This window comes from Onychostoma macrolepis, chromosome 02 (genome assembly GCF_012432095.1).
Source record: "Onychostoma macrolepis isolate SWU-2019 chromosome 02, ASM1243209v1, whole genome shotgun sequence".
NCBI classification, from domain to species: Eukaryota; Metazoa; Chordata; class Actinopteri; order Cypriniformes; family Cyprinidae; genus Onychostoma; species Onychostoma macrolepis.
Window position 1 is genome coordinate 5,182,493 of NC_081156.1, and position 26,129 is coordinate 5,208,621.

At 35.9% G+C, this 26,129-nt stretch overlaps 1 protein-coding gene across 3 annotated transcripts in view; it reads left to right on the forward strand.

The window, feature by feature from the left end:
* LOC131525810 (low-density lipoprotein receptor-related protein 8-like) overlaps nucleotides 1-26,129 on the forward strand; it is a 102,495-nt gene that overhangs the window by 69,803 nt on the left and 6,563 nt on the right. For all 3 annotated transcript variants that reach the window (XM_058753781.1, XM_058753773.1, XM_058753768.1), the window contains exons 6-16: nucleotides 8,681-8,803; nucleotides 9,249-9,371; nucleotides 12,863-12,982; nucleotides 13,310-13,435; nucleotides 15,588-15,759; nucleotides 18,714-18,941; nucleotides 19,631-19,749; nucleotides 19,901-20,040; nucleotides 24,415-24,556; nucleotides 24,912-25,064; nucleotides 25,245-25,493. In XM_058753781.1, coding sequence (XP_058609764.1) covers nucleotides 8,681-8,803; nucleotides 9,249-9,371; nucleotides 12,863-12,982; nucleotides 13,310-13,435; nucleotides 15,588-15,759; nucleotides 18,714-18,941; nucleotides 19,631-19,749; nucleotides 19,901-20,040; nucleotides 24,415-24,556; nucleotides 24,912-25,064; nucleotides 25,245-25,493 — 1,695 coding nt within the window. The remainder of the gene's footprint in view (nucleotides 1-8,680; nucleotides 8,804-9,248; nucleotides 9,372-12,862; nucleotides 12,983-13,309; nucleotides 13,436-15,587; nucleotides 15,760-18,713; nucleotides 18,942-19,630; nucleotides 19,750-19,900; nucleotides 20,041-24,414; nucleotides 24,557-24,911; nucleotides 25,065-25,244; nucleotides 25,494-26,129) is intronic.

The window sequence follows — 26,129 nt, forward strand, 5'->3', positions numbered from 1 at the left end:
AATTGAATGAAATTTTCAGATGCCCAAAAGGGCAAGTGACAACTGGCCTGAAACTCTATTGTCTAACACAATATTCAAGCAAGAACAACATGTTATTTGGGGTGATACACACATTTACATTTTGATGTTATATGTGTGTGTTTTTATTTTAATTAAGAGATTTATTTTAATATTTTAATAATAATTTATTCATTTTTATTAATTTAATTAATAATATTATTAGTAATAATAGTGGGCCCCAGCCCCCTGGTTGACAGCCGCCGTCTTACACTGGCCAACTGGGTCAACTGTAGATGATACTCATTGTTTTTGTGCCATAAAAGTTTTGCACCCACCCAGTTTATTAGGATACCTTTGCAGGGCTCAACAATGAAGTCAGTGTTGCATGAGACAGTTGACAGACTGCATTTGTTTTTAAGTCTTGCCAATTTAAACACAAGAGAACTGAAAACATTTAAGCTCAGATAGCATGTGTACCGAAATGATTTTTATTTCGCTTCATTTTGTCGTATTGTGCTTGATCTGACAAATGCACACAAAGCTGTCAAATGCCAGTCTTGGGGAGTATCCAACACCACTGCTTATTTCTTAAGTGAATGTAAATGAAATCGGATTTGTCAGTATATTGGATCTGTGCGTTAGGTCTTAAAGTGACAGCAGCCCAATATACCTGCTGCTCCTGTCATTAATGTTAATAAAACAACAAAAGACAGAAAAATCACTCACTGCTCTTGATCGAATAACTTTTTGTAGTTTTCATGAAGATGAATCTGTATTAATTTTATACAGACTATGCAGCATTATTTTACATTTGGTAGCTTAATTCAATTCCTTCAGAATTTCTTACTTATATGAAAATCTTAAAGCACTGTTTTTGATTTCACTGGTACCTAAAATGGTGGTGTCATAGCAGTCTTATTTATTAGAATACAAGGTTACATGGGTCAAAAACAATAAAAACAGAAACTGAAAAGTTTGAACCAATGACTGCTGTGTGCAGTATGTTCTATTTATGAGAAATGCTCTTTCATATCAGTAACATTTAAGAGGATGTGCAAGAATGTGGATTGATTTTGTAGCATGTTTGTGTGTATTTGTGTGTGTCTCTTTGTACGTTGCATGGTTCATCTTCCTTTCTCTCAGACTCGTTTTTGACCTACTGAACTCGCTGGCTGCTGCATTTGCACACAAAGCAAACACTCCCAGTGAATGTGCATGGTGGCATCTCCACCACATTTCTGGAAATATCTGTGCAGGAATCTCAGCAGGAGTTCTCATTGTGAGGGCCACATGACCCCAACAATGTTTCTGAAGGGCACGTCGCACTGACATGCTCCAATGGGAATTAAATTCTCTTAGATACTGTGAGGTTTTGCCAAAGATGGAAGGCGACAGTTCATGGCAAATAATTTTTTCTGACTGCCTGCCATTTATTATCTATTCCACCCACACAAAGACAATTCCTATTCTTGAAGCCATTATTGCCACGTGATTCAAAGCATTTGGTATGGAGACACACTTTAATTTAGTTTGACAGTGATGGCAGCACACACATCATTGTTGTGTAACGTCATAGAACAATGATAGCTTTTTCATGCACTTTTGCAGTACGTTAGCCAAGTGTTTGTGTATTCATGTAGAGTACAATGTTTCTGATCTTCCAATGCACTTATTATATAGAAAGCCCTCCTGGAGCATTCTGGGGTTAAATGGGCCGCTCAAGGGCACAATGGTGATGCTCATGAATGTAGCGAGTACTCTGCACAACCCACACATAACACTATTAATCTGTGTGCCGCAGCATAATGGGTAAAAAAAAAAGAGAGAGAAAAGATTTGACTTTGAATTAAGCTATGGTGGAAGCATGTATCTTTAACTGTCTGATGTGACAGTTTGTCAGTTTATGGAAAGAAAATGAAATTATTAAAATTTAAGGGATTGAAAATTCGGTCATTACTCAAACCCGTAAGATTTTCTTTCATCTTGGAAACACAAATAAGGATATTTTCTGACAGATTTCCCACCAGTGAAAGTCCACACAGTCAAAACTTTAATGCTTTAAAATTTCGTACAGACATAGCTGTAGTAAACATAATACATGAAATTAGCAGTTTAATCCAAGTTTTCAGAGAAAACTCAACGGTGCTCATTGATTCTGGCATGTCAAGCTCACTCATTTGAGCTTCCATTGACCATTACTGATGTGCTCAGTGTTTCTGCGTTGATCAATTATTATCTGTGAATAAAGCCTCAGTTAAATCTGTCCAGCATATAAAGCAGTTGTGTCTCAGAAGACTTGGAATAAACCGCTCGATTCATATTGATTACTACGATGTGAACTGTGAACTTTTTGAAGCTTGAAAGTTTTTGTGGAATGGACTTTCAAAAGAGGGACAGAAATGTTTCTCAATTTTTAATTCTTAAATCTCAATTTGTGTTTAAAAATGAATGAAAATCACATGGGCCTGTAACAACATGAAGGTGAGTAAATGACAGAATTTTCATTTTTGGGTGAAATAACTCTTAACGTAAATACATTCAAGAGGTAAATGCCTTTTTTTTTTTTATAGCAATTAAGTAATTATTTTTACTAGTTATTTTTGCTGAAATTTCAGCACAAAAATATTTTATATGCAGTAATTCATATTTTCAATAATCCAGTAAAATGTTTTTTAATTGGCTATATATTTGGACATATATTTTTGGGGGGAGGGGATTTTATTTGATTCATAGCAAAGTACAGAAGCAGCTGTGTGGTCTTCGGTCACTTTTGACCGAAAAATTATACATTTTGAAATGTAAAAAATCGTAGCTTCATCGGAATGGTACGAAACTTGGTGACTTTTATGGCACTTGGTATGTGAATAAACCAAAAAAATTGAGGGCATGATTCGAAAAAGCTAAGTGCTCATAAAAAAGATAGTCACACTCATGGTCTTCGGTCAAAAATGACCGACCATAGGAAATCAATGGGAAATGGCAAAAAAATTTAAAATACAGAACATTTTTGTGTGTACAATCTACAAATCCCCCACGATGCAGAAAAAAATTGCACAGCTATGAAGGGGTGAAACTCTAAAAGATCTAGAGTACAAAAACACGCACACTCACACACACACACACACACACACACACACACACACACCCCTATGAACTGGTGTGCCTGTAACACAGCAACTATGTACAATAAAATCAATAATTCATCTACAATTTAGTAAAAAAAGTGGACAGCCTAAAATATCAAGAGTGCAAAACAGACACATCCACTCACAAACACTCACTTACACACACTCACAGACACACACACACTCAAATGAATTTGTATGGCTATAACCATATAGCTGAAATTAGTACAAAAACTGAAATAAGAGGTTAAAATCAGATCAGACCCAGAAGGATTAAGCTCTCATAAAGCATTTCTGTTTATTTTTGTTAAATTTCTATGGAATTTTAATGTTTTGTATAACATTTTGGGAAATACTTTATTTTAGGGTCTCTTAACTAGTTGCTAATTAGCATGCATATTAATAGAATATTAATATTCATATTAATGCCTTATTCTACATGACCTTATTCTACATCCCTAATCTTACCCAATACCTAAACTTAACAACTACCTTACTAACTATTAATAAGCAGAAAATTAGGAGTTTATTGAGGGAAAAGTCATAGTTAATAGTTAATAAGTGTTCCCTATTCTAAAGTGTTACCATATTTTGTATAACAAGGTCAGTGGACCGAAACGTCGCTGTCTTTTGTAATAAATTTCTATATTTAGCATGGACTGATAGTGTGCGGGATCATTTTTATTGAATGTTTTGTATAACAAAATGCTTTTTGTGTTCAGGTTTGACTGTAGTAATAATAATTCAAAAACTGATGCTTCAAATCAACATTTAAAACAACAGAAAAAATATAAACCTTGACAAAAAGTAATTTTTGAGAATGCCTTAATATACATTTAAATCCACAACCTAATAAAAGTAAACAATTATGTATAAAAAACAACTAGGGAATTCAAACGTCTCTCTATAGATTCCTATACAGACATCTAGTGGTTACACCATAAAATTACATGTTTTTCTTTCTTTGCTCTCACCAGGAGGTGCTAATCTGCCTTAAAAAAAATGGATTTCAAAGGCCTAGTCTCTATTTTAATCTGAGATACTGCATTAATTGAAAAAGAATTAAAAAAAAAAATTAGAGAAACGTTTTTTGTACTATTTTCAATGGGACAAATTGATAATAATTATTGCATAAATATGAATTATTAGATTTAGATTTAGATTTAGATTTAGTCATTTTGCAGACGCTTTTATCCAAAGCGACTTACAATTGGGGAATACATAAAGCGATTCATCTTGAAGAGGCAATCAGACAGACGAAGTGCTTGCAACACCAAGTCTCAGGCATTGTTCAAATAAATACAAACTACCAAAGGAAGGAATAAGTAAAGAGAATTATTATTTTTTTTTTTAAGTTTACCATATTACCATAAAATACTCTCAAAATGCAAAATAGTGTTGAAGTGACCCGGGACTTCGGTACCAAGTCGGTACTAAAAAAATGAAAACGTCACGGTACCAGGTTTTTTAAAGTACCAGTGGTATCAAGTACCCGGTCAACCCGGTTCTTGACCCGTACAGCCCTATTATTTCTGCGATGTAGAAAACGCGGACGGAATCTCGGAATCCAGTTATAAAAACTGAATTTACAGTTTAACACGGAATATCACGGAATTTGTCAAAGTTTGGATGAATTAATTAAAAGTAGGTCATTAAACTTAAATCAAATCGCGACATGAACTAGTATCTGTAAATATTAAGCCGCAAAAGTCGATTCAAATATGAATCCCCATGTTCTGTGAGTCTCTGTGTGAATGAATGAATGGCAGAGACGCACATTTTTGTTTTTTTTACTACACACACTGAAGCGCGCGTGATGCTCGCGGTGATTTCAGCGATTTCAGTGATTTTCAGTATTTATGTCTCAATGAGGACATAAATACATAAACAACATCTACAGAACTGCACTGAGAGTCACTTCATGAGCATTTTACCGTTTCATTTGAGTAAAACCAGCGTCATATCATATAGCTACACACAGAAATTTAAAGGTATTCACGGCAACCCGTCAAAATAAAAGTTTCTTAAAGACATTGTGCCAGAAATATATTACTATTATTTAGTAGAATGTATATGATACTATTACTACTGTTGAAAAAAATTACTATTTATTTTTAAAGAAATAATCACACAATATTTCTTCCATATTTTAATTTTAGTAGTAAATCCCCTTTATTTACCAAAAAAATAAAATGTGTTTAAATTTCATTAATTAAAAGACAAATTAAATTTGGGTGAAATTTTCTGTTTACTGTTTTTCATACTTTTATTACTTGCGGAAAAACTTGAAACACAATTTAAATAAGTATAAAGAATGGCATTGATTTTTGTACATTTTAGTTTTGTTTGACTTTATTATTAAAAATAGTGTGTTTTTTAATTAGCATGTGGTACCGAAATTGGTACCGATAACCGTGGATTTTCACTGGTATCGGTACCGAATACTGAAATTTTGGTACCGTGTCAACACTAATGCAAAAGAAAAAATATTATTGAACAAAAATATATTAGATTGATTTTACTGAAGAAAAAAAAGTTACATTTCAGGTGTTTTCAGGTCACTTTTGACAGTGAACACCATGAGTGTGATTCACAAATAAAGACCGCACAAGTTGAAACATAAGAATCAAACAATACATTATTAATATGGTTGGACAAGCCACATATCTTAAGCCTATAGATATAAAACAACCGAAAAATATAAAACTTACCATGCATCAGAATTCTACATAAATGCGTTTCTACCATTGCATGGTATTGCCGTCTACCACCCAGCCCTAGTTATGGTATTGCACAAGGTGGTTTGTTTCGATTTGGCAATTTCTTTTCATATACATCAGCAATGACTCTGATACGCATCAGAAATCAGATTTGTCAAAATGCTGCCACATCCTTTTAAAATCTCTGGGCCACGTCCTTCTCTGAAAGCTGGGGAAATTCACATTTTACATCACCGCTGTCGTACTCATTCCCCAGGCACCTCTGATAGAATAGAGCTGCCACAAGGTGTTTGTTATCTAACATCGAGGTCTAAGAAGAGCGGCTTTGGTAAACAACAAGATCCTAGGAGTATTAACCGACCTCGAGATCCCGAGAGTCATGGGAGAAAGACAGGTGCCTGGGAGAGCGCCTGATTTTAATTACGATGCATTCTCGTACTTGAATTCTGTCGGCAAGATAAGCTTGTTATAAACCTGCTGCCTCTTATTTCATTCCCACCATCAGGTAACACATCCAGGTCAATTACGATGTGGCTTTGCCCAGGCCAGAGGGAAAACGGGCGAGCAGAGTGGCACGTGCGTTACTAGGCAACCCTTGGGCGTGTGTCCTTGAGCATCTTGAAGCCCTTGAAATAAAGGGAGGATACATCCACCACAGACTGCTCCATAATCACATTAATCCCTTGTTCTTATGCAGCGTTTCAGGGGGTTTTACTTTGAACTTCATAATGGCCAATATTGTTTGTCTTCTCAGATGTGTTTGTGTAATTAAACCACAGCTCTCCAGAAACGCTCACTAGAGGTGTGTTTGTGGGGGTTTTGTGAGCTTTGACAGCTACACACATTTTGAAATCAAGTTGGATTTGTCTTAAATCTTACTGAAAACACAGAATACTCATATTCATATACAGTTTTAGTCAAAAGGTTTACATACACTTTGCAGAACATAGTCCACAAGACAAAACAAAACTGAATTGATAAAAATTACCCCATTCAAAAGTTTGCATATGCTTGGTTCTTAATACTGTGTGTATCATTACCTAGATGATCTATGACTGTTATCCATATTTTCACACTGAGGTCAACTGAGGGACTCATGTGCAATTATAAAAGTATTACAACTATTACAAAAGGTTCAAATGTTCACTGATGCTACAGAAGGAAACACAATTTATTAAGTGTCAGGGGGTGAAAACTTTTGAATAGGATGAAGATGTGTACATTTTTCTTATATCATATTTATTTTCATTCATTAGTGCCTTTCAGAAGCTACAGAAGATACTTCCATGTTTAACAGAAGATAAAATAAGGACAATTTACCCTGAACTTGAAATTCAGAAAGTTTTCACCCCCTGGTTCCTAATGCATTGTGCAATTAACAATACATTGTTAACTAACACTAAAACTATTACAATTATTTTTGTGAAAGAAAATAAAGAATAAATATTAGATGAAATTTGAAAACAAAAATCTTAGGTGAAAAATAAATTCTAAATAATAAAATAAATATTTGCTGGTGAAGTACTAAAATGACTAAAAATGAAATAGTAAAAATAAATTAAAGCTAAATATATATAACAATATTACAAAAACTTTAAAAATAAAACTGAATATATACATATATATATATATATATATATATATATATATATATTAGGGCTGGGCAAGTTAACACGTTTTTATCGCGTTAACGCATTAATTAATTAACGCCGACAATTAGTTTATCGCGCGTTAACGTACTTTTTATTTTGAAAGTCCGTTGCTCACTGCGTTTGAATACACATAGATAGACTGTAATAATACAACCGAATACAACACAAACCATGGGTCACAGGAGGGGTGGGATGTATCAGTAGGCTACTGGCTGCTTGGGATGAGCGTCATCACGCGTCTCAACCAATGAAAGCATTTGTTGTGTGCCTAAGAGAGCTACAGCGCGAAACAGAAAATATCTGGTGCGGACAGAAAAATGGAAAAAGGTACCGAAATCTTAAATGGACATTTTTATTTTAAACCTCTTCCACACGGTGGAGTTGATAGAACTAAAGCTATTTGTAACCACTGCAAAGCTGAATTGTCTTATCATCGAGTACTTAGAGTCTGAAGTATCACTTAAATGCAATGCACACCGTTGATGCCAGCAAATCACCCACCCAAACAAACAGTGGAGGAAGGCTTCGGCAGACTACATTGGATGCAGCATGTGGGAGAACTATAGATAAACAAAAGAAAGACAAGCTAACAAATGCCAGTACGAACTTTTGTTCATACAGCAGTACTTTGAAAGAATAAAATTATGCAATACACTACTTTTGATTTCATTATTGAATTTTGCGCATGCTGCGATTAATTGCGATTAATCGCAGAAAATCATGCGATTAATCGCGATTAAAATATTTAATCGTTGCCCAGCACTAATATATATATATATATATATATATATATATATATATATATATATATATATTTGTAAATTATAAATCAGTTGGTTTACCTTATAGCGTTTTATTGATTGATTGATTGATTGATTGATTGATTGGCTGCTTCTTGTGAAAAAGAGACTTTTCTAGAGATTCCAGAGGGAGGAATATAGCAGTGCTGATCACATGTACTTTGAGTGATCAGATCAAAAATTGATTGGATGTAAATATAAAATCATTTCATGTCATTTTTCCCCTTTTCTGCTGCATTAAAGACAACATAAGTATTCATAGGAGTGTTTACAAATTATGATGCTCCAAAGCACGTTCCCTAAAGATAAAATACCATGAAGGTCTGCTTGGTCTGTGTGTCAGCGTTTGGCTGATGCCTGTGCTGTGTTTGGCTCATCTGCAGCTCTGCTCACATGCCGACCTGATGAGTTCCAGTGCGGAGACGGATCCTGCATCCACGGCATCAAGCAGTGCAACAAAATACACGACTGCCTCGACAAAAGCGACGAGGCTGGCTGTGTCAACGGTACGTCTTGGTGTGTGTTTGTGTGTGAGTACTTCTTTGCACAAATCTTTTGTGTTGCTTATTCAGCAGGGTGAAATGTACCCCAGAGATCAAATTGGTTCCGCCTTTTAATGTGACATCCTTCAAAGTTTAATGAGTGCAGACCTGTCTGTCCATAGCAGAAGCGTGTCCTGCTCAAAGAGTGCTGTGTCTAAGCGGTAATAAGCTTTCATGTGTGGAAATAAACTGGCCAATCCTTTTGAAAGTGGCTTTTATATGGAAGACGTGCAGAGACTTCACCTAAACTGCCCACGTCTGTTAAATCAGCAGTCTGTATCTGTGCACTAAAGACCTCTGAGTATTTGTGCTTATGTGGGAGGAAACAAAGCTAAATTGAAATGAACTGAACAAATCAGCAGCCATCTGTTCTGTAAGCATCTTTTGCTTTTTTCCCACAATACTTTAGCCACAAAGTGTGAAGGACCTCTGAAGTTCCTCTGCAGGAATGGAGAATGCATTGACGGCAGCAAGGTGTGTGATAATGTGAAGGACTGCAAGGATCGGTCGGACGAACCCAAGAAGGAGTGCAGTAAGAAACCTATTTGTTGACATACAAGAGTAGAGAGCTATAAAATGAATGTGGATTATTTAGTTCAGATTATTTGATCTTGAAAGAACTGATTAGAAATATTTGAGCTCACACTGAAATCTTTGACTTTTGATTGTACATATGAGACATATTAAGTTCTCTTCTGAGAATATTTTGAAAATCTGTTAAAAAAAAGGATACTTCAGTGTTGATAATAAATTGTGAATAATTCATGCATGCATATAGTAGAATACATCTCATCTTTAATAATCAAAATGATATACTTGAGCATTTTTCCCATGACAATAACTCATTCATGTCTTTGCATAATATTGGATGTTTGCCGATATCTAATATGCTGATATTTCTGGCCAAAAAGCTGACGCTGATACCGATATATTTCCTTTTGTTTGGAAACAACACCAAGCCTCTCCTGTGCAGAGATTATAAAAACATTATTTTTAATTTGGGTTAGTTTTTAACAAAAACTTACTAGTTAGAATTAAATAAACATTAATGAAGTTCTGATATAATAAGAGTACATTGAAAGCTTTGAAAACAACTATAAAACAACTGTAAATCAAACACTGCATTTATTACACTTGCTTTTTATTTATTTATTCCCAGACAGATGCAGTGGCAACCCTAACATTTTATTTGAAGATTTAACATTTATAAAAATAAACATCTTATTTTGAATTTATAGAGTCAAACTTTATTTTCCCTCCAGTTGATTTTATTTCTGTCTGTAAAAGCTAGGTAAAATAATAAGAGATCTTCTGCCAGAGCTGGGTGGATTGGTAATACTTTATTGTTATGCACGCAAGTGTATAATAGTAAGTACTTGTTGCATGTATTATACTATTATAATAAGAATAAATTATACATAATTACATGCAAGTAACACTAAGCCAAACCCTAAATCTAACCCTAACCATATAGTAAGTACATGTAGTTAATTAATATTACTCAGTATTTAAATGTATAATTACAAGGACACCTTAAAATAAATTGTAACCATCCGTTACTGATTCCAAATGACATGAAGTTAGTAACGTAGTCCATTACATTACACACTTTTAGACGTTTTTCACATTGATTTAAATAGGATAATCTTGTACCATATTGAATTAAATCATTTTTAAATGAATCAATATAAAACACTTACTGAAAAAATTTAATATTTTATTTATTTACATGCATGTCATGTGACCATTAACCTACATCAGATAAATGAACATGCAAATGTGATACTTATTAAAAATCTAAGGGGTACTTGTGTACTTGTGTAAAATGTATTAGGTGTATTAGGGGGTTGGCTCTTTTGACTTGGTCCAATAAGAAACCTAAAAATCACTCAGGAATTTTAGCGACTACATAGCAACATGCTAAAAAAGCCAGAATCAAGTAGGCTATGGAAGTTGCTGGAGCACCACTGAAAGTGCATCGTAATTTATATGGCAGAGAAAACAAGATTATTTTATTCATTCTCACTCTCATATGTCCCAGCACTATCTGGGGCAGAGCTGACGGATCACCATCTTCTCCGAAAATCCATTAGCATCAAAGAGGAACGAAGACCTGCTGTGGTTGTTCTAGAGGCCTGAGTGTGTGTGTGTGTGTGTGTGTTTCCTCACCAAACCTGCACCCTTATCCTCTTCCCTCAAATTCCACATTCACCCAAGTGCCGTAATAATCCCCGTCTCCAGAGAAAGTGCTCATAACTCCGTCTTAATGCCCTCAGTGTCTTCCCCTTTAATCCAGAATCCTCTGCTGCTCGTTTGACATATGGCTGGCTCCGAGCGAAGCGGCCCTGCCCCAAATTGTTCACTGCCATGGATATTGTCAGGATGCCAGCACCTACTAATGAACGCAGAGAGCTAGAGAGAACACCTGGTCCTCAAATGCTACCTTGTGAGAGAGCGCAGAAGAAAGAGAAAGCACATTGTTGCTCGTTTTCTGGCCCACACAGCCGTCTCCATCTTGCCTCATTAAATTATTGTCTGCAGAATGCTCAATATGTCTTGCTGCTCACTCAAGCTTTCAGACACAATATGTTCCTGGGATTCAACTGCAAACAATGCAATGCTAATTTCAACACACCAAGTCAAGATGGTTCAGTGCCTGAAAGTTTCAACCTCGTTTTGACCCTCTCTCAATAATATCACTCACACTTGCGTGTTTTTTTAAAATGGGCCTTTGGGAATGTAGATGAGGCCTGAAGATGGTAATTGTGTTTGGTTGTTATTGCTCTAATATAGACAACCACTCTCTCTCACATAAATGAAGAATTTTAATTTCTTTTCCACATTAAAGAAAAAGCTCATGGCTCACGGTTTCCAATACAAGGAATCCACAACAGTATTAAACAAGTGGAGCAAATTAAAGTGATACAAAAATATTTGCTGACAAGGAAATGTGTCTAAATTATATTTGCACTACACCTACTTAGCACTAGCTATTAGTACTAACAACACACCTCAGTTGTTGTTATTACAGTATAACATGACTTAATCATATATCACTGCATACAACGAGTGACATTTTTTTCATATGGCTTGTATTTTGCATTGAAGTGAAGGACATCATTTGGTCAGTCATGCCTTGTAAAAAGAAGTACTTAAAAAATTAAAAAAAAAACTTTTTATGGAAATAATATACTTAAGAGAATATGCTTATAATATAAGTGCAAATTGAATAGAATTACACTGTAACAAGGACACCATAAAATAAAGTGTAACCAGTGTTTTCTGACAATTAATTGCATGTTGTAGGACTTAAGTACATTTTTATATGTAATTTCATAATTCTGCTGTCTTTGAAATATGGTTAAAAGTGTGCTGACTGAATGTACTGACAAGTATTTATGTTAAACATATATTTTAAAATATAGTTCATGTTATTTTGATTGAATCTTGTATAATCTTGTAATCTTGTATTGAGTCTTGTGTAATTAAACATATTTGAAATGCACATTTATAATGATGAAGTTACAATTTAGTACTTTCAAAATACTGTAGTCATTTCAAATGTAATATTGAATAGGTCACCACAGTTAAAATTAAAATCAAGTACTTTACACATGCGTTACTATGCTAGTGAACACATAAAAAGAAGTGTACTTCAAAGCATGACAAAAGATTATTAAAACATGATCTTTTAAAATGTAGTTTTAAAAGTGCACTTAAGTGTGTTAGTCATGAAAGTGTACTTGTTTAAGTGCCCTTTTATTTCATTATTAATATTATCTCCAAGCACAGTTTTTCAAAAAATAAACTTTTAAGATTTGAGGAACACTACAAGTGCATATTCAATACGATTAAATGCATTTCTTTTTCAAAAGGCATACGCTGTTTTGCTTTAATATGAAGGAAACCTGTTTTTGTCAACATCAATTGTGCATTAAATTGATATTTATATTGTCCAAATTTTTGGAGGGCACTGTACTTTTCAAAATCTGCATCTTAATCCATCTCTTCTCTCTTTTAAAGGTTTGAATGAATGCTTGCTTAACAATGGAGGCTGCTCACACATCTGTGTGGACCGTCCCATCGGATACGAGTGCCAGTGTCCTGCTGGCTATAAGCTTCTGGACAAGAGGACATGTGGAGGTCAGTCTGGCTCAATGATGAGATGATTTTGACAGTAAAAGTAAAGCTGATTTAATTGAATTTCATATTGGGCAAGAGTGTGTGTCTTCAGTTTACAGGCACTGTGTTCTGTTCATTGTGTTCTGCTATGACTTACATATCTCTATATATGACAAACTCAAAAGATCTCACAGTAGGAACTACATTTGAAGTGCATGATGTGCCCTTGATCAATATCAGCTCATAAAAGACAGTGTTTTCCTATATACTGTACGATGTAGTAATGATACTCGGTTGTCTTGAGCGAGTGAGCATGTCTGCAGTCACATGTGTCTGTTTACTCCACAGATATCGATGAGTGTGAGAACCCTGATGCCTGCAGTCAGATCTGCATTAATCTGAAAGGGGATTTCAAGTGTGAATGTCACCCGGGTTATGAGATGGACCCCGTAAGCAAGACCTGCAAAGCTGAGGGTAAGACATTCCTATTAAAAAAACAGATGTTTGTTATGGTTTCTGATCTTTTATCTTCATTACCCTTACAATAAAGGTCATTTCCAGGTTGATTTATGCTAGTTAGGTGCTTGTTTAACTAGCGGACCAGAACTGCAGTGTTGTAGTATCCAGCATGGCTTCCTGATCCCAGTTTATGATTGGTTACACTTTATATAAGGTGGCATCAAAAATTAAGTACAATGTACTTATTGTGTTCATACTGTATTGCAAAACACTTTTGCTGCTATTGAGGTGGGATACGGGTAAGGTTAGGGACAGGTTTGGTGGTATGGGTAGGTTTAACGGTGGGTTAAGGTGTAAGGGATGGGTCAACAGTGTAATTATAAATGTAATTACAGAAATTAATTACAGATGTAATTACATATAGGTATTTTTAAAAATATAAGTACAATGTGAAAACATGTATGTACACAATAAGGGCATTGTACCAAATGATTAATTTAAATGTAAGTACATAGTAGTTAAGGCCACCTAATGTAAAGTGGGACCGAATGATTTCTGAAGGATCTGAAGAATGACTCTGAATAATTATTATTATTATTTATTTATTTAAAAAATTTATTTTGAGAATTGAGAATTCATGCTAACCAGTCATACCATGACCCTTAATTCTCAATTGGTTATTTGTGCTTCTGGTCATCTTATATTAGATCACACTGTAGGATATTGCATTCTTGAAGTAATTTTTATATTTTCCAGCACTTTTCACTTAGCTACTGCAGACATTCCAATTAGATCTTATCACATGACTGACTGCTACTTCCTGTGTCCTCCACGGCTCATCAGCCTTCATGTAGAAGACCTCTAAAAAATAGCACAATGACACGATCCCTGAGGCCCTCAGACATACAGAGATGTAGCAGGAGAAATGTAATGTTTAAGAAGGATAAAGATAAGTGAATCCTTCCCACAGAGGGCAGTTGTGTATCCGTCTGTGACTGGAGTTATTGTGATCTTTATATACAGTGTGCACTCAGTCTACAGCGTATATAAAGTTTAGAGATGTCAAAGTCTCTGTAAATGGCTTTGCAGAGTTGTTGGCATTAGTAGACACTAATGACTGACTTATGAATCACTGTGTTAATTTAACATAGTTCTGCAGGATTATTCGGGTTGTATTCCAATTCCATCAGCAGTATTTGTGACATGTTCCCGCTCAAATAATTTTAAATTATTCCCTTCTTAAAAACAAAAACACTTTTTTTCATGTACGGCAACATCATTTTTATTTTGAGTTGTGAATATGAGTTTTAATTTGAAATGAAATGTGAAGAGATAAAAAGACTGTGTACTGCAAATGAATGGCAATTCTATTCAGTTGTCCTTAAAGATAATTAAATGTTATTTAAGTTTTATGTATCCTACTGATTTCGAAAATATATGTGTTGAGTTGCAAGACATGACTGGAAGGGCTGCCCGCAAAAACAAACATACAGAGCTACTAGTGTAGTCTGATTCGCAATCTTTTTTTTAATTAACGTATTATTTTTTGTAATAAATGATATTTAAAAAAATATTTTAGTTTATATAGCTATAGAGTGAAATATATATAGTTTTAAATATTTACAAAAATATTAAGTATAAATATACAATATTTACAGTACAGTATAGACAGATGTATGTGTCTTTTAACATTTTAACATTTGTAACAAATGTAAAATATATATATATATATATATATATATATATATTCTGATGCACTGTCAAAGATCATTAAATCTTAACTTAAATTTTAATGTGTCCTAATGATTCAGAAAACATATTGGTCAAGTTGCCACTAGTGTAATCTGATTCACAAGAAAATGATTTTTTGGCGCTGGATCTTTTAATACATTTTTGAATGATTTATTTATTCACTTTTTGTAGCTTAATCTTTTGTAATAAATAATATTTTATTTAAAGAAATATTATTTAAAAAAATATTATATATCTTTTATGTGTATGTAACAAAGTTACCATAGTTTGTGACTGTAAACACAAATTTAGTTTCTTTGAGGGAAGAGTGCAAAAACCTGTGGTACTTGTAATCATGGATAGAAAGCTTTTCTTTGTTTCAAGAACGAGTCGTCTGTGAACTCTCTGTGATCACTTGTCTTTGTGCTTGTTTTAGGAAAAAGCCCTTACCTGATGTTCACGAACAGGCACGAGATCAGACGCATTGACCTGGTGAAGAGGGACTACACACAGGTGGTTCCTACGCAGAAGAACGCAGTGGCCATTGATATCGACGTCTCCGCCAACCGCATGTACTGGTGTGACCGTTTTCAACACAAAATATACAGGTGACCTCATCTTCACCTTTGGATTATTATGCTGTAAATATGGAAGCGGATTAGCTGAGCACTTAAAAGCAAGCCGTGGCCATTACTATGAGAGCCGGGCTTCATTTAACAGCAAAGTGCTGCTTCACATGCTTGTGATGTGTTAATTATTTTAAACTCAGGAGATATGGCTCAATTTATTTACATATCCCTCCCTCACACACTCAGACCGTTACTTTCCAGATAACACTCTCTCTAGTGAAATTAATTAAAATGAGATGCAAAGAGGCAGAAAAACAGCACTTACAAAACATTTTAACTGCCATATTGCTGAAACAAAGATTATGTGGGAGTGCCATTCAGAAGTGAAAGATGTTTCTTATTCTCACCATGCCGGGGTTTATTTGATTATTGTGAAATATTATTACAATTCAAAATAACAGTTTTCTATTTTGATACATTTTAAAATGTAATTTATTCCTGTGATGCAAAGCTGAATTTTTAGCATCATTACTCCAGTCTTCAGTGTCACATGATCCTTCAGAAATCATTCTAATATGCTGATTTGCTGCTCAAGAACATTTCTGATTACAAATGTTGCGTGCTTATTTGAATGTGTGTGTGTGTGTGGAAACTGTGACATTTTTGTAAAAAATTTTTAGGATTTTTTAAGGATTTTTTGATGAGTAAATTTATTTGAAATATAAATATTTTGTACATTATAAATGTCTTACCTGTCACTTTTGATAAAATTATTAATTTTTTTTTTTTTTAATTAAATAAATAAAATCTTACAGACCCCACAATGTATTCTACAAGTTAAAACTCTTAGGTCTTAGGACAAAACACCCTAAAACTGTTCATGTGTTGGCAAAAAAAAAAAAAAAAACCTGACAAAAGCTATAAACATTTAAACAAATGTACCATGAATGTATGATGCACTGTTAATGATTGGAATTTATGCATATTTGTGTGCATTTTTTGTGATGTACCTAATGTACCGATGTATTTTTTACAATACTGATATAGTAAATGTTTATATTTTGGTTGCACTTTATTTTACAGTATGTGTACTTACGTGCACTTACAATGTACTTACCTAAGAAAGTCCTGGCAATATAAGGTAACTACATAAGTTAAGGTTTAGGGATAGGTTCAGGATTAACTATATACGTAATTATTACCCAGTTATTGTAATTACTATATGTACACATGAAACACTAATGTAAAATAAAGTGCTGCCATCATTTGTCAATTAATGTCTGTTATTTGTGAAATAAATCCGTGTATGCTTTTAAAACACTTTTGTAAAACTCCTTTATCAGAAAAACAGGATTTATAGCATAATGACAGCAGAAATGATAAAAGCAGCAAAATACCATGATGGGGTTAAAAAAGGTTATTAAAAAGTTAATGATAGTAAGACAAGACTTTTATAATATCACCAATTTTGAGAGTGAAATGTACATCATTTGAACCCTTTGAAAACATTTTGGATTGGTTGTAAAAGTTTTTGTTTTGAACTAATGTTTGTAACGACACTGCAATGCTTGATCTCCTTTCAAAGTGTCCTGCGTAGACAGCAGGTCGAACGTACTGTGTAATGTAATACAGGAAAGGTTTTGACTCTTGCCATTTGAAGGTCTGGCCCTGTTACAAATTCATTTAAATTCGCAAAGAACCTTTTGACTCATGTTTCCACGGTCCATCTTCCTTTCCTCCTGATTGCACATTCCATGTGATCTGGCTAATTGGGGACATTCACTTTCCTAATAATAGATACCTCTGTGGCTGCCCAAAATTATGTGCTATCTTATTAAACGGCAGTACTGTGCCCCTGCCCTCTCTCTCCCTGCCTCTCTCTGTCTCTTTTGGACTTATAAGTGAGGATAAAGTCCAAAGTCATTAGCTGTAGCTGCTCCGCTGTGAGCTTGAACTAGTTTGGGATGATATTGAAGCTGATAATAGAAGGCTGAGGGGTGAGTTGATGCCCTACAGGGCCATTCATTCATTTAGACACCTGTGGCACTCATGAACACTTCAGATCATGTGAAGATCTGTGAAGAGAAGCGTACTAGAAAAGGTGTTTTAGTTCAAATTTCCAAAATACGAATTAAAAAAACACGCAATTACTTCCATTACTTCCAACAGTGCATAAAACAATCATTTTACATTTGCTAATAGTTTTTAATGGCGACACATGATCACTTTTAGGGAGTTTTGGGGGAAAACAATTTGCTTGTACATTACTGTTCAAAGTTTGGGGTCAAAATAATATATAAATAAATAAATGCATATATTTTTTCAAAGATTTTTTTTAATATTCAGAAATTATGCATTAAATTGGTCAAAAGTGACAGTAAAGACATTTATAATGTTACTAAAGATTTCTATTTCAAATAAATGCTGTAAAGAATCTGGAAAAATATATCAAGGATTTCACAAAAATATTAGGAGGCGAAATCTGTTTTCATCATTGATAATATTAATAAATGTTTCTTGAGAAGTAAATCAGCATAGAATGATTTCTAAAGGATCGTGTGACACTGAATACTGAAGTAATGATGCTAAAAATTCAGCATTGCATCACAGGAATAAATTATATTTTAAAATATATTCAAATAGAAAACTGTTATTTGAAACATTTTAAAAAATGTTATTGACCACAAATCTTTGAACAGTAGTATTTTTATGTGAATTTTGGGATGTCATAAAAAAAATGCTTGATGGAAATGACATTCAAGATGCAAATATTGAATTAAAAATATGCACAGTCGTGGACATTACATTTATTGACAGTATTTTTGGCTGTTAGTGGTTTTACAAAATAAATGTCAATGGAAGCAGTTTGTGGGCAAAGGATTTTTCCTCATTCTATCACTATCTATAAAACAAACACAACTGAAGTCATGTGATTTGACTGTTGGACTCTGGGTCTAGTAGCAGAACCTGTAACTGTCTGCATGTCTCTGCAGTGCTTACATCCACGAGGCGAGCGACCCGTCTCGACACGTTACTCTGATCGACTCGGATCTGCATTCCCCTGAGGGTCTGGCACTGGACTGGGTCCAGCACAACCTCTACTGGACCGACTCGGGCGACAGAACCATCTCTGTGGCTTCAGCGGATGGCAGCAGGAGACGCGTGCTGATCAGCACCGATCTGAGCGAACCACGAGCCATCGCTGTGGATCCAGAGAGAGGGTGAGCAGCTATCAGACACATCCCATCCCTGCACTGCCATCCAAATGACAAAATCACAAAAGGCCAGACTGCATTTAAAGGTCACTGAGATGATAAGAGAAGCTGAGGCTGTGGAGTATTACAGAGGAAATGTTATTGAATTCTATTAATCCATAGAGATAGCCTTACTGCTCATATAAATGGTTTCAGACATGGTGTTGTTTGCTCACAATAGTGAATGCCACAAAATGGTTCTCTTGTTAATGGACAAAACTATTTGAATAAGTAATTTAGGTCTGCTCTGGTCTTAAGATAACTTTGACCTTTGTCTTTGGCAAGTCTCAACAGTAAAAAAGAGAGAGATTTTTTCTTAGATCTTAGAAAGTTAGAAATGTGCTATTTGTATTCATGTTAGTTTCATTTAGTTTTGAAAAACATGTAGACCATTTTCAGGAAAGGTTTAATAACTCTAAAAATGTGATGTATATCCATCAAATGAAAGGTAACATATTTTCAAATTTCACAATATCATTAAGTTTTTGGAGAATCACCCCCCATGATATTAAGTGTTGTTTTTGTTAAATAAAATGATGTATTCAGGTCATGCATGTATGAATTGCATTTTTAATGTATTTAAAAAAAAAAACATATCCAGGTTGTGTTACATGGAAGTTTAAACTTTTTTTGTAATAAATGCTTTGCTTTCACAGGTTCATGTATTGGTCTGATTGGGGCATCAGGGCCAGGATTGAGAAGGCTGGAATGAATGGTGTAGATCGGCAGGTGCTGGTGTCTGAGGACATTGAGTGGCCCAATGGAATCACACTCGGTAGGAATTATTATGGTTATTCCCTTCTGTTATTTATGCTTTATGGAAAGAGGTAGAGATAGGCTTGTAAAATGTCTAAAACGGTTGAGCTTTATGCACTGAATCGTTAAGGCTGAACTGTTTGACTGCAGTATTGTGTCTCTGAATGCAGATGTGGTTGGTAAGCGCTTGTACTGGGTGGACTCAAAACTGCACCTGATCTGCAGCGTGGATTTAAACGGGGCCCATCGCAGAGTCATCCTGTCCTCCAGCGAGAGACTCGGCCATCCGTATGCCCTCGCTGTGTTCGAGGTGAGTGAGCCTCCTAAATACTATACCTGTATTCTCAGTTTCTTCTTTTTCTTTATAAACTCAATGTGCAAGTGTTTGCATGCATGTGGTTAACACCAGCTAGTCTGTGTGTGTGTATTTATCAGTGCATTACTGTGAATTTAACTGCTGCCCAAGGCTGTCCAGCACTTAATAATAACTCCCACTCACACTGCTGAGAAGCTCATGTCCTATCGCTCACACACAGGCAGGGCCGACTGAGCGTATGCAAAAGAGTGTGCGTGCAGTCAGTATCTTACAGCCGAGTTAGCACTAAAGCCTTTCTTCTGTTTTCTTTGTGATTTATTAATATAGCAGCATTTTCAGAGCTGCAGGACTCTGGCCAGTGAGGTAGTCCAGATATATTTTTCCTTCAGGCTAACAACTATAAGTCTAGTGCTAAATCAAGCATATCAAGATCAGATTACATTTTTAGTAATGCTCAGAACCGTTTTTCCTTTATTATGATAGGACAGTCTAGATCTGACAAGAAGCAAAGTGGGAGAGAAAGAGGGGGGCGGGATCGGAAAAGGTCCTCGAGCTGGGATTTGAACTCGGGACAACCGTAGCGCAATGACGCTATATATCGGTGCATTGCCCATGAGGCTGTCGGCGCTGACCAGAACCAAATTTTTAACCATAAAACAACTAGAATTCTTTTTAAAAAAAAATCTTTTTCAATAAGCAATGGCAATATCAGGAAAGCAAATACAATGCCGATATTTATATAACGCAATTTAAGGACTGGTGGTTGAGCTTTTTAATGGATTTTGCTGATTCACACTAACCATTCAAAAGTTCGGTGTCAGTAAAATTTATTTTTAAAGTTTTTTCAAATAAATTTATGCTCACTAAGGCAAGTAAAACAGTAATATTGTGAAATATTATTACCGTTACGGAGTGAACAGAGGAAACGTGCGGCTCCGTCTGCTAAGCTTTATTCAGAGGCATGGTCATAAAACAGGCTTGGCAAGACAAAAGAGTAATCCAAGGATAGGCGTGAGTCAGTCGACGGTGAACGTTATCCTGAGGGCGAGGCAAACTTGCAAACACAGTCCGAAACAGCTAGGCAAAGGATAAATCCAAGACAGGTTATAAACTTCAGAGCAGGCAGAGATCAGACAAAACGAGATAACAGGCAATGATCAAGACACGGGAAAACAGACTATGAACAAGGCTAAACTACACTCAGGAAACTTGGAATGGCTCCGTAAAGTATCGCTGACAGTGATAAATGCTAAACAATAGATTTGAAAGAGGAAGTCCATGGCTTATAAGGAGTGTTTGATTGGCTGCAGCTGTGTGTGTAATCAGTGCAATGGATGATGGGAAATGTAGTCTGGGATGACATGTGAAAGTCTGTGTAGTGAGAGAGTCAATATAATGGAAGAGCGACCTCTGGTGGCAATTGGACGGAAGTCCACGAACCGGATTCGTGACAATTACAATATCCCTGTGATTTAGAGCGGAATTAGTCCATGCAGTAACATAATTAGTCCATAATTAGTCAGAGCCACGATTCTTCAGAAATCATTCTAATATGCTGATTTGCTGCTCATGAAAACATTTCTTATTTTTGTCAATGTTAAAAAATGTGCTGATCAATATTTTTGTTGTCTAAACTGTAATATATTTTCTTCAAGATTCTTTGTTGAATAGAAAGGTCAGAAGAACAGCATTTCTTTGAAATATAGCCTAAGTGTTTTTACTGTTACTTTTAGTCGATTTAGTGCATCCTTGTGGAATAGAAGTATAAATTTCTTTCAAATTTTTGAATGGTAGTGTATTTAGTCACTTAAAAATTTTGGAATTGATGCAAGACTCCCTGATTAATTTGATCATCTCAAAATGTCCAAATATTGTCTTAATGAATGATTGTCATTCATATTACATATATTACATGAGATTAGCAAAGATGTCCGTTAATCGACTTTTAATTGAGTCAGCAGGCTTATTGGGTACAACTAGTCTCAAAATAAACAAATATCAGAAATATAGTTGCCCTGGGCGATATATTATCTATCACTAAAACATCTATAGAAATGCCGTGTGTAGGTGAGTGGCTATTATGGGCTGTGGAAGACCGTGGAAATCGATTGAAGCTGTCTCTGAAGCCACTTTAAATGTTAAAACTGAAACATGCTCAGAATTATTCATGTTCAACATCCTACATCGGCGATGTATTGTATTTTATGTGGGACATTCCCTTTATTTTTTTGCTGCTTAAGCTCAGCGGTCTCCATGGCAACGTAGGGATGGGTCCTGGGCAGAGTTATGATAGGAAGAAAGAAGATTATAGTATTTTCACACAAGCACGGCTCAAGTAGTGGTGAGCACACTAATCTAAGATTGACTTCCTCTCACAGCAGAGCAGGGCTGAAATGCTGAAGGGCTGTAGTCTTACACACCTACACATCAGCCGCAGAATTAAAGGTCTTGCTGGTCAGAGAATCCTGCTGTGGATTTCACCCTGGTAACAGAGCTTCTGCAGAAAACAATGTGGGACTTTTTAATGTGGAACTTTTTCTTGGCAGCTCAATTGCTTGTCTCAATAGGCAGTTGTTTTACCCAGTTTTACCTTATTGAATTGATTTTCATTGTTTCAAGCAAACTTCAATATCTATGATGCAAGAGTGATGTTTGCTATTTTCTAAGTATGTTTCCTGACTGTATGTGTGTTTACATCACTATATTTTGAAAACCCATTACCTGAAATATACAATTTTAGCATGTTAAACATGTCCTCCTCTGCTGTGCTATAGTATATTTCAAGTCATGTGTTTTGAAGAGAGGAGAACTTTTTAAAGGGGACATAATATGCCCATTTTACAAGATGTAATTTAAGTCTCAGGCGTCCCAAGAATGTTTCTGTGAAGTTTCAGCTGAAAATACCCCACAGATCATTTATTACACCATGCCCAAAATTACAATTTTGGGGTAGGAGCACAAACACGCTGTTTGTGTGTGTGTGTGTGTGTGTGTGTGTCTCTTTAAATGCAAATAAGCTGATGAGCTTGTTAGCATGCAGAACGGCTAATGTGGCTAAAACTACCATTGTCTCTGACTGTATTCACAGAGACCAGAGCTATGTCGTTATTTATTTGTTAGAAGCAATAAAGGTGCGTTTATGAATTATAGAGATGGTAAGCGTTTTTAGGTTAAAAATAACAACATAGCTCTGGTCTCTGTGAATACAGTAAGATACAACATGTTAACAAGCACATTAAGAAAGGTGATTTGCAAACATTTAACAAAATAAAGTAAGGTACTTGTGTGTCCTGAATATAAAGTTGGATTCACAAGTTGGATAACGAACAGTTGGTATTGGTCCATCTTTGAGAATCAACTCAGGGTGGGATCTATGCTAATAGGGCAGATCGTCACCAGTCGTGGGCGGGGCTTGTCATAATAGGTGCCCTTTAAGCAATCAGATTATCCCTGCCAGCCCTAATGCCCTAACAAAACCTAAAATGCCTTAGCAAACACGTATAAACCACCTAGGATGTGTTAGCAAAAACCTAGCAATGCCCTAGCAAGTACATGGACCACTGAACATTTCATTTCACCTCTTGCTCACTGCTCGGTCCTGGAGAGCCACAGTCCTGCAGAGCTCATATCCATCCAACCCTAATCAAACACACCTAATCAAGGTCTAATGGTTACTAGAAAGCTACAGGCAGTTGAGTTTTAATCAAGGTTGGAGCAAAACTCTGCAGGACTAAGGCTCTCCAGGACCTACGTTGGCCACCCCTGACCTAGAACATCCCAGGACACCCTAGCAATCACCCAGCAAAACTCTAAACCTTCCAATAAAAGTATAGACTCCATTTAGCAATCCTCTAGCAACCCTCCACAACACCCTAGCTAGTTAACTTAGAAATACCCTAAAACCACTTAGAACACTCTAACAACACCATAGAAACCACCTAAGACACCCTAGCAACCACCTAGCATACCCTAGCTACAGTATCACCAATGAAAAGTCCTAAACCACCCAGAACACATTAGAAACACCATATAAACCACCTAAGACACCCTAGCAACCACCAAGAACACCCTAGCTACAGTACCACCTAGAAATGCCCTAATACCGCCCAGAACACCTTTGCAAAACCATAGAAACCAACTAAGACACCCAAGCTACAGTGCCACCTAGAAAACCCTAGCTACAGTACCACCTAGAAATGCCCTTAAACCACCCAGAACACAATAGCACTGCCTTAGAAACCAGCCAGGAAACCCTAGCAACAGCCTAGCAATGTTCTAAAACCACCCTGAACCCCTAGCAACCACCTAGCAGTTTTCCTTTCTTAAGGACATGTGAAAGTCTTGTGTTGACTGTTGTGTATCTCTTAGGATCACGTGTACTGGACGGACCGTGAGAAGGAGGCCGTCTACAGTGCAAACAGACTCACAGGACAGGATGTGACCAGTCTTGCCGAGCACCTCAATGACCCTCATGATATAGTGGTTTTCCACGAGCTGAGCCAGCCTGCGGGTGTGTGGACTTCAACTCAGCTATTTCTATTTATTTCAAGTCCTTTTTTGACATTTTGACTAATGGAGTACAACATAAAGTTTTTAATCCACCTTATGAAATCCACTATCGGATTTGTTCCTTTTGTAATCCATCACACTTGCCATTTCTGTTTTAATCGGCATCTAAGTCATTTTGACTTAACAATCTGGTACCGAAGACAATATGCGTCAACAGCCTACTGTTAAATATTAATCATAGTTCCACAGTCTCCACAGACTGAAGATGAAGTGTGTTTGACCCATGTGGCTCACAGAATGAGAACGCATCTCCACTGATGGATGATTAATCATTGCGTGTGTGTGTGTGTGTGTAGCTCCTGACAGCTGTAACCTGAGTGGCGTGACTAACGGAGGCTGTGACTTCCTGTGCCTGCGAGCTCCTCAGATCAGTGAACACTCACCCAAATACACCTGCGCTTGCCCTGATGGCGAGGAGCTCAGCCCTGACACACGCCAATGCATACCCGGTAAGCACATTGCATTTTGCCTAACACCATGTACTGACCAGTCCTGTAACCAATTTTGTTTTGAACATCAAAGGAGATATTTGAAGAATGTTGGTAAAGAATGTTGCTTTAAAAAAAAATAAAGCAACTTATTTTTATTTTTTTTCCTATAACTAACCTTACCCGTCATTATACCACCAGTGCAAAATGAGACTGTGGTCACACCTACTGTCCCCATCAACATCACCAATGAGACAGGGGCTGGCCGGGCACCAGAGTCCCCTGCAGTAGTGACATCTCAGTCTGACAGTATGGCTGAAACCACTCTCTCATCACTCCTCACCTCCAGCCCAGAGGAACCGGCCATCTCCTCTAATACTACAGCAGAGCACAGTCCTACACAAGCGTCCAGCACCACACCAGACAGCCTGAGCAACCTGTCTCATCACTGTAAGTGTGGGTCTGTGTGCTTTCATGCACAGGAGGAACCTTAATTAAGCCTTGTTAAGCCATCGTGGTTACTGTTGGTAGGTCTGACGAGATTACAGGGTGTTTCAGAGGACTCATATCCATGAATGGTTTTTGGCAAAATATGCTCATTACGTGGAAGTACTTATTATGTGGGTTGGAGTGAAATGCTTTGAGTGCAAAACTGCTAATCAGAAATGCCAGCTAACAGCTTGCACAGTGAAAAATGCCATCAACGTGATTTGGTTACTGTTCAACCTTTCTAATCAGCATGTGGTATAAAGTTTTTATGGAGAAATATGGAGTTTGCAACCTCAGGATATTGTTTTCATTTTTGAAAATATGCTTCCAAATGGCTAATATGCATACAGAAAAGACTTAAGTAATCTTTGGAGAAAAAAATAAATAAAAAGTGATACTAAGACGGCGTTTTAGTGCTACATTAAAAAAAAAATAATCTAAGATTACGAGAATAAAGTCTTAATATTTTGAAGAAAAAAAACATAATTATGAGAATAAAGTCATAGCAATACAAGAATAAAGTTGAAATATTTAGAAAATAAAGTCGAAATATTTCAAGAATAGAGTTTGAAATATTTTGAGAATAAAGTCGAAATA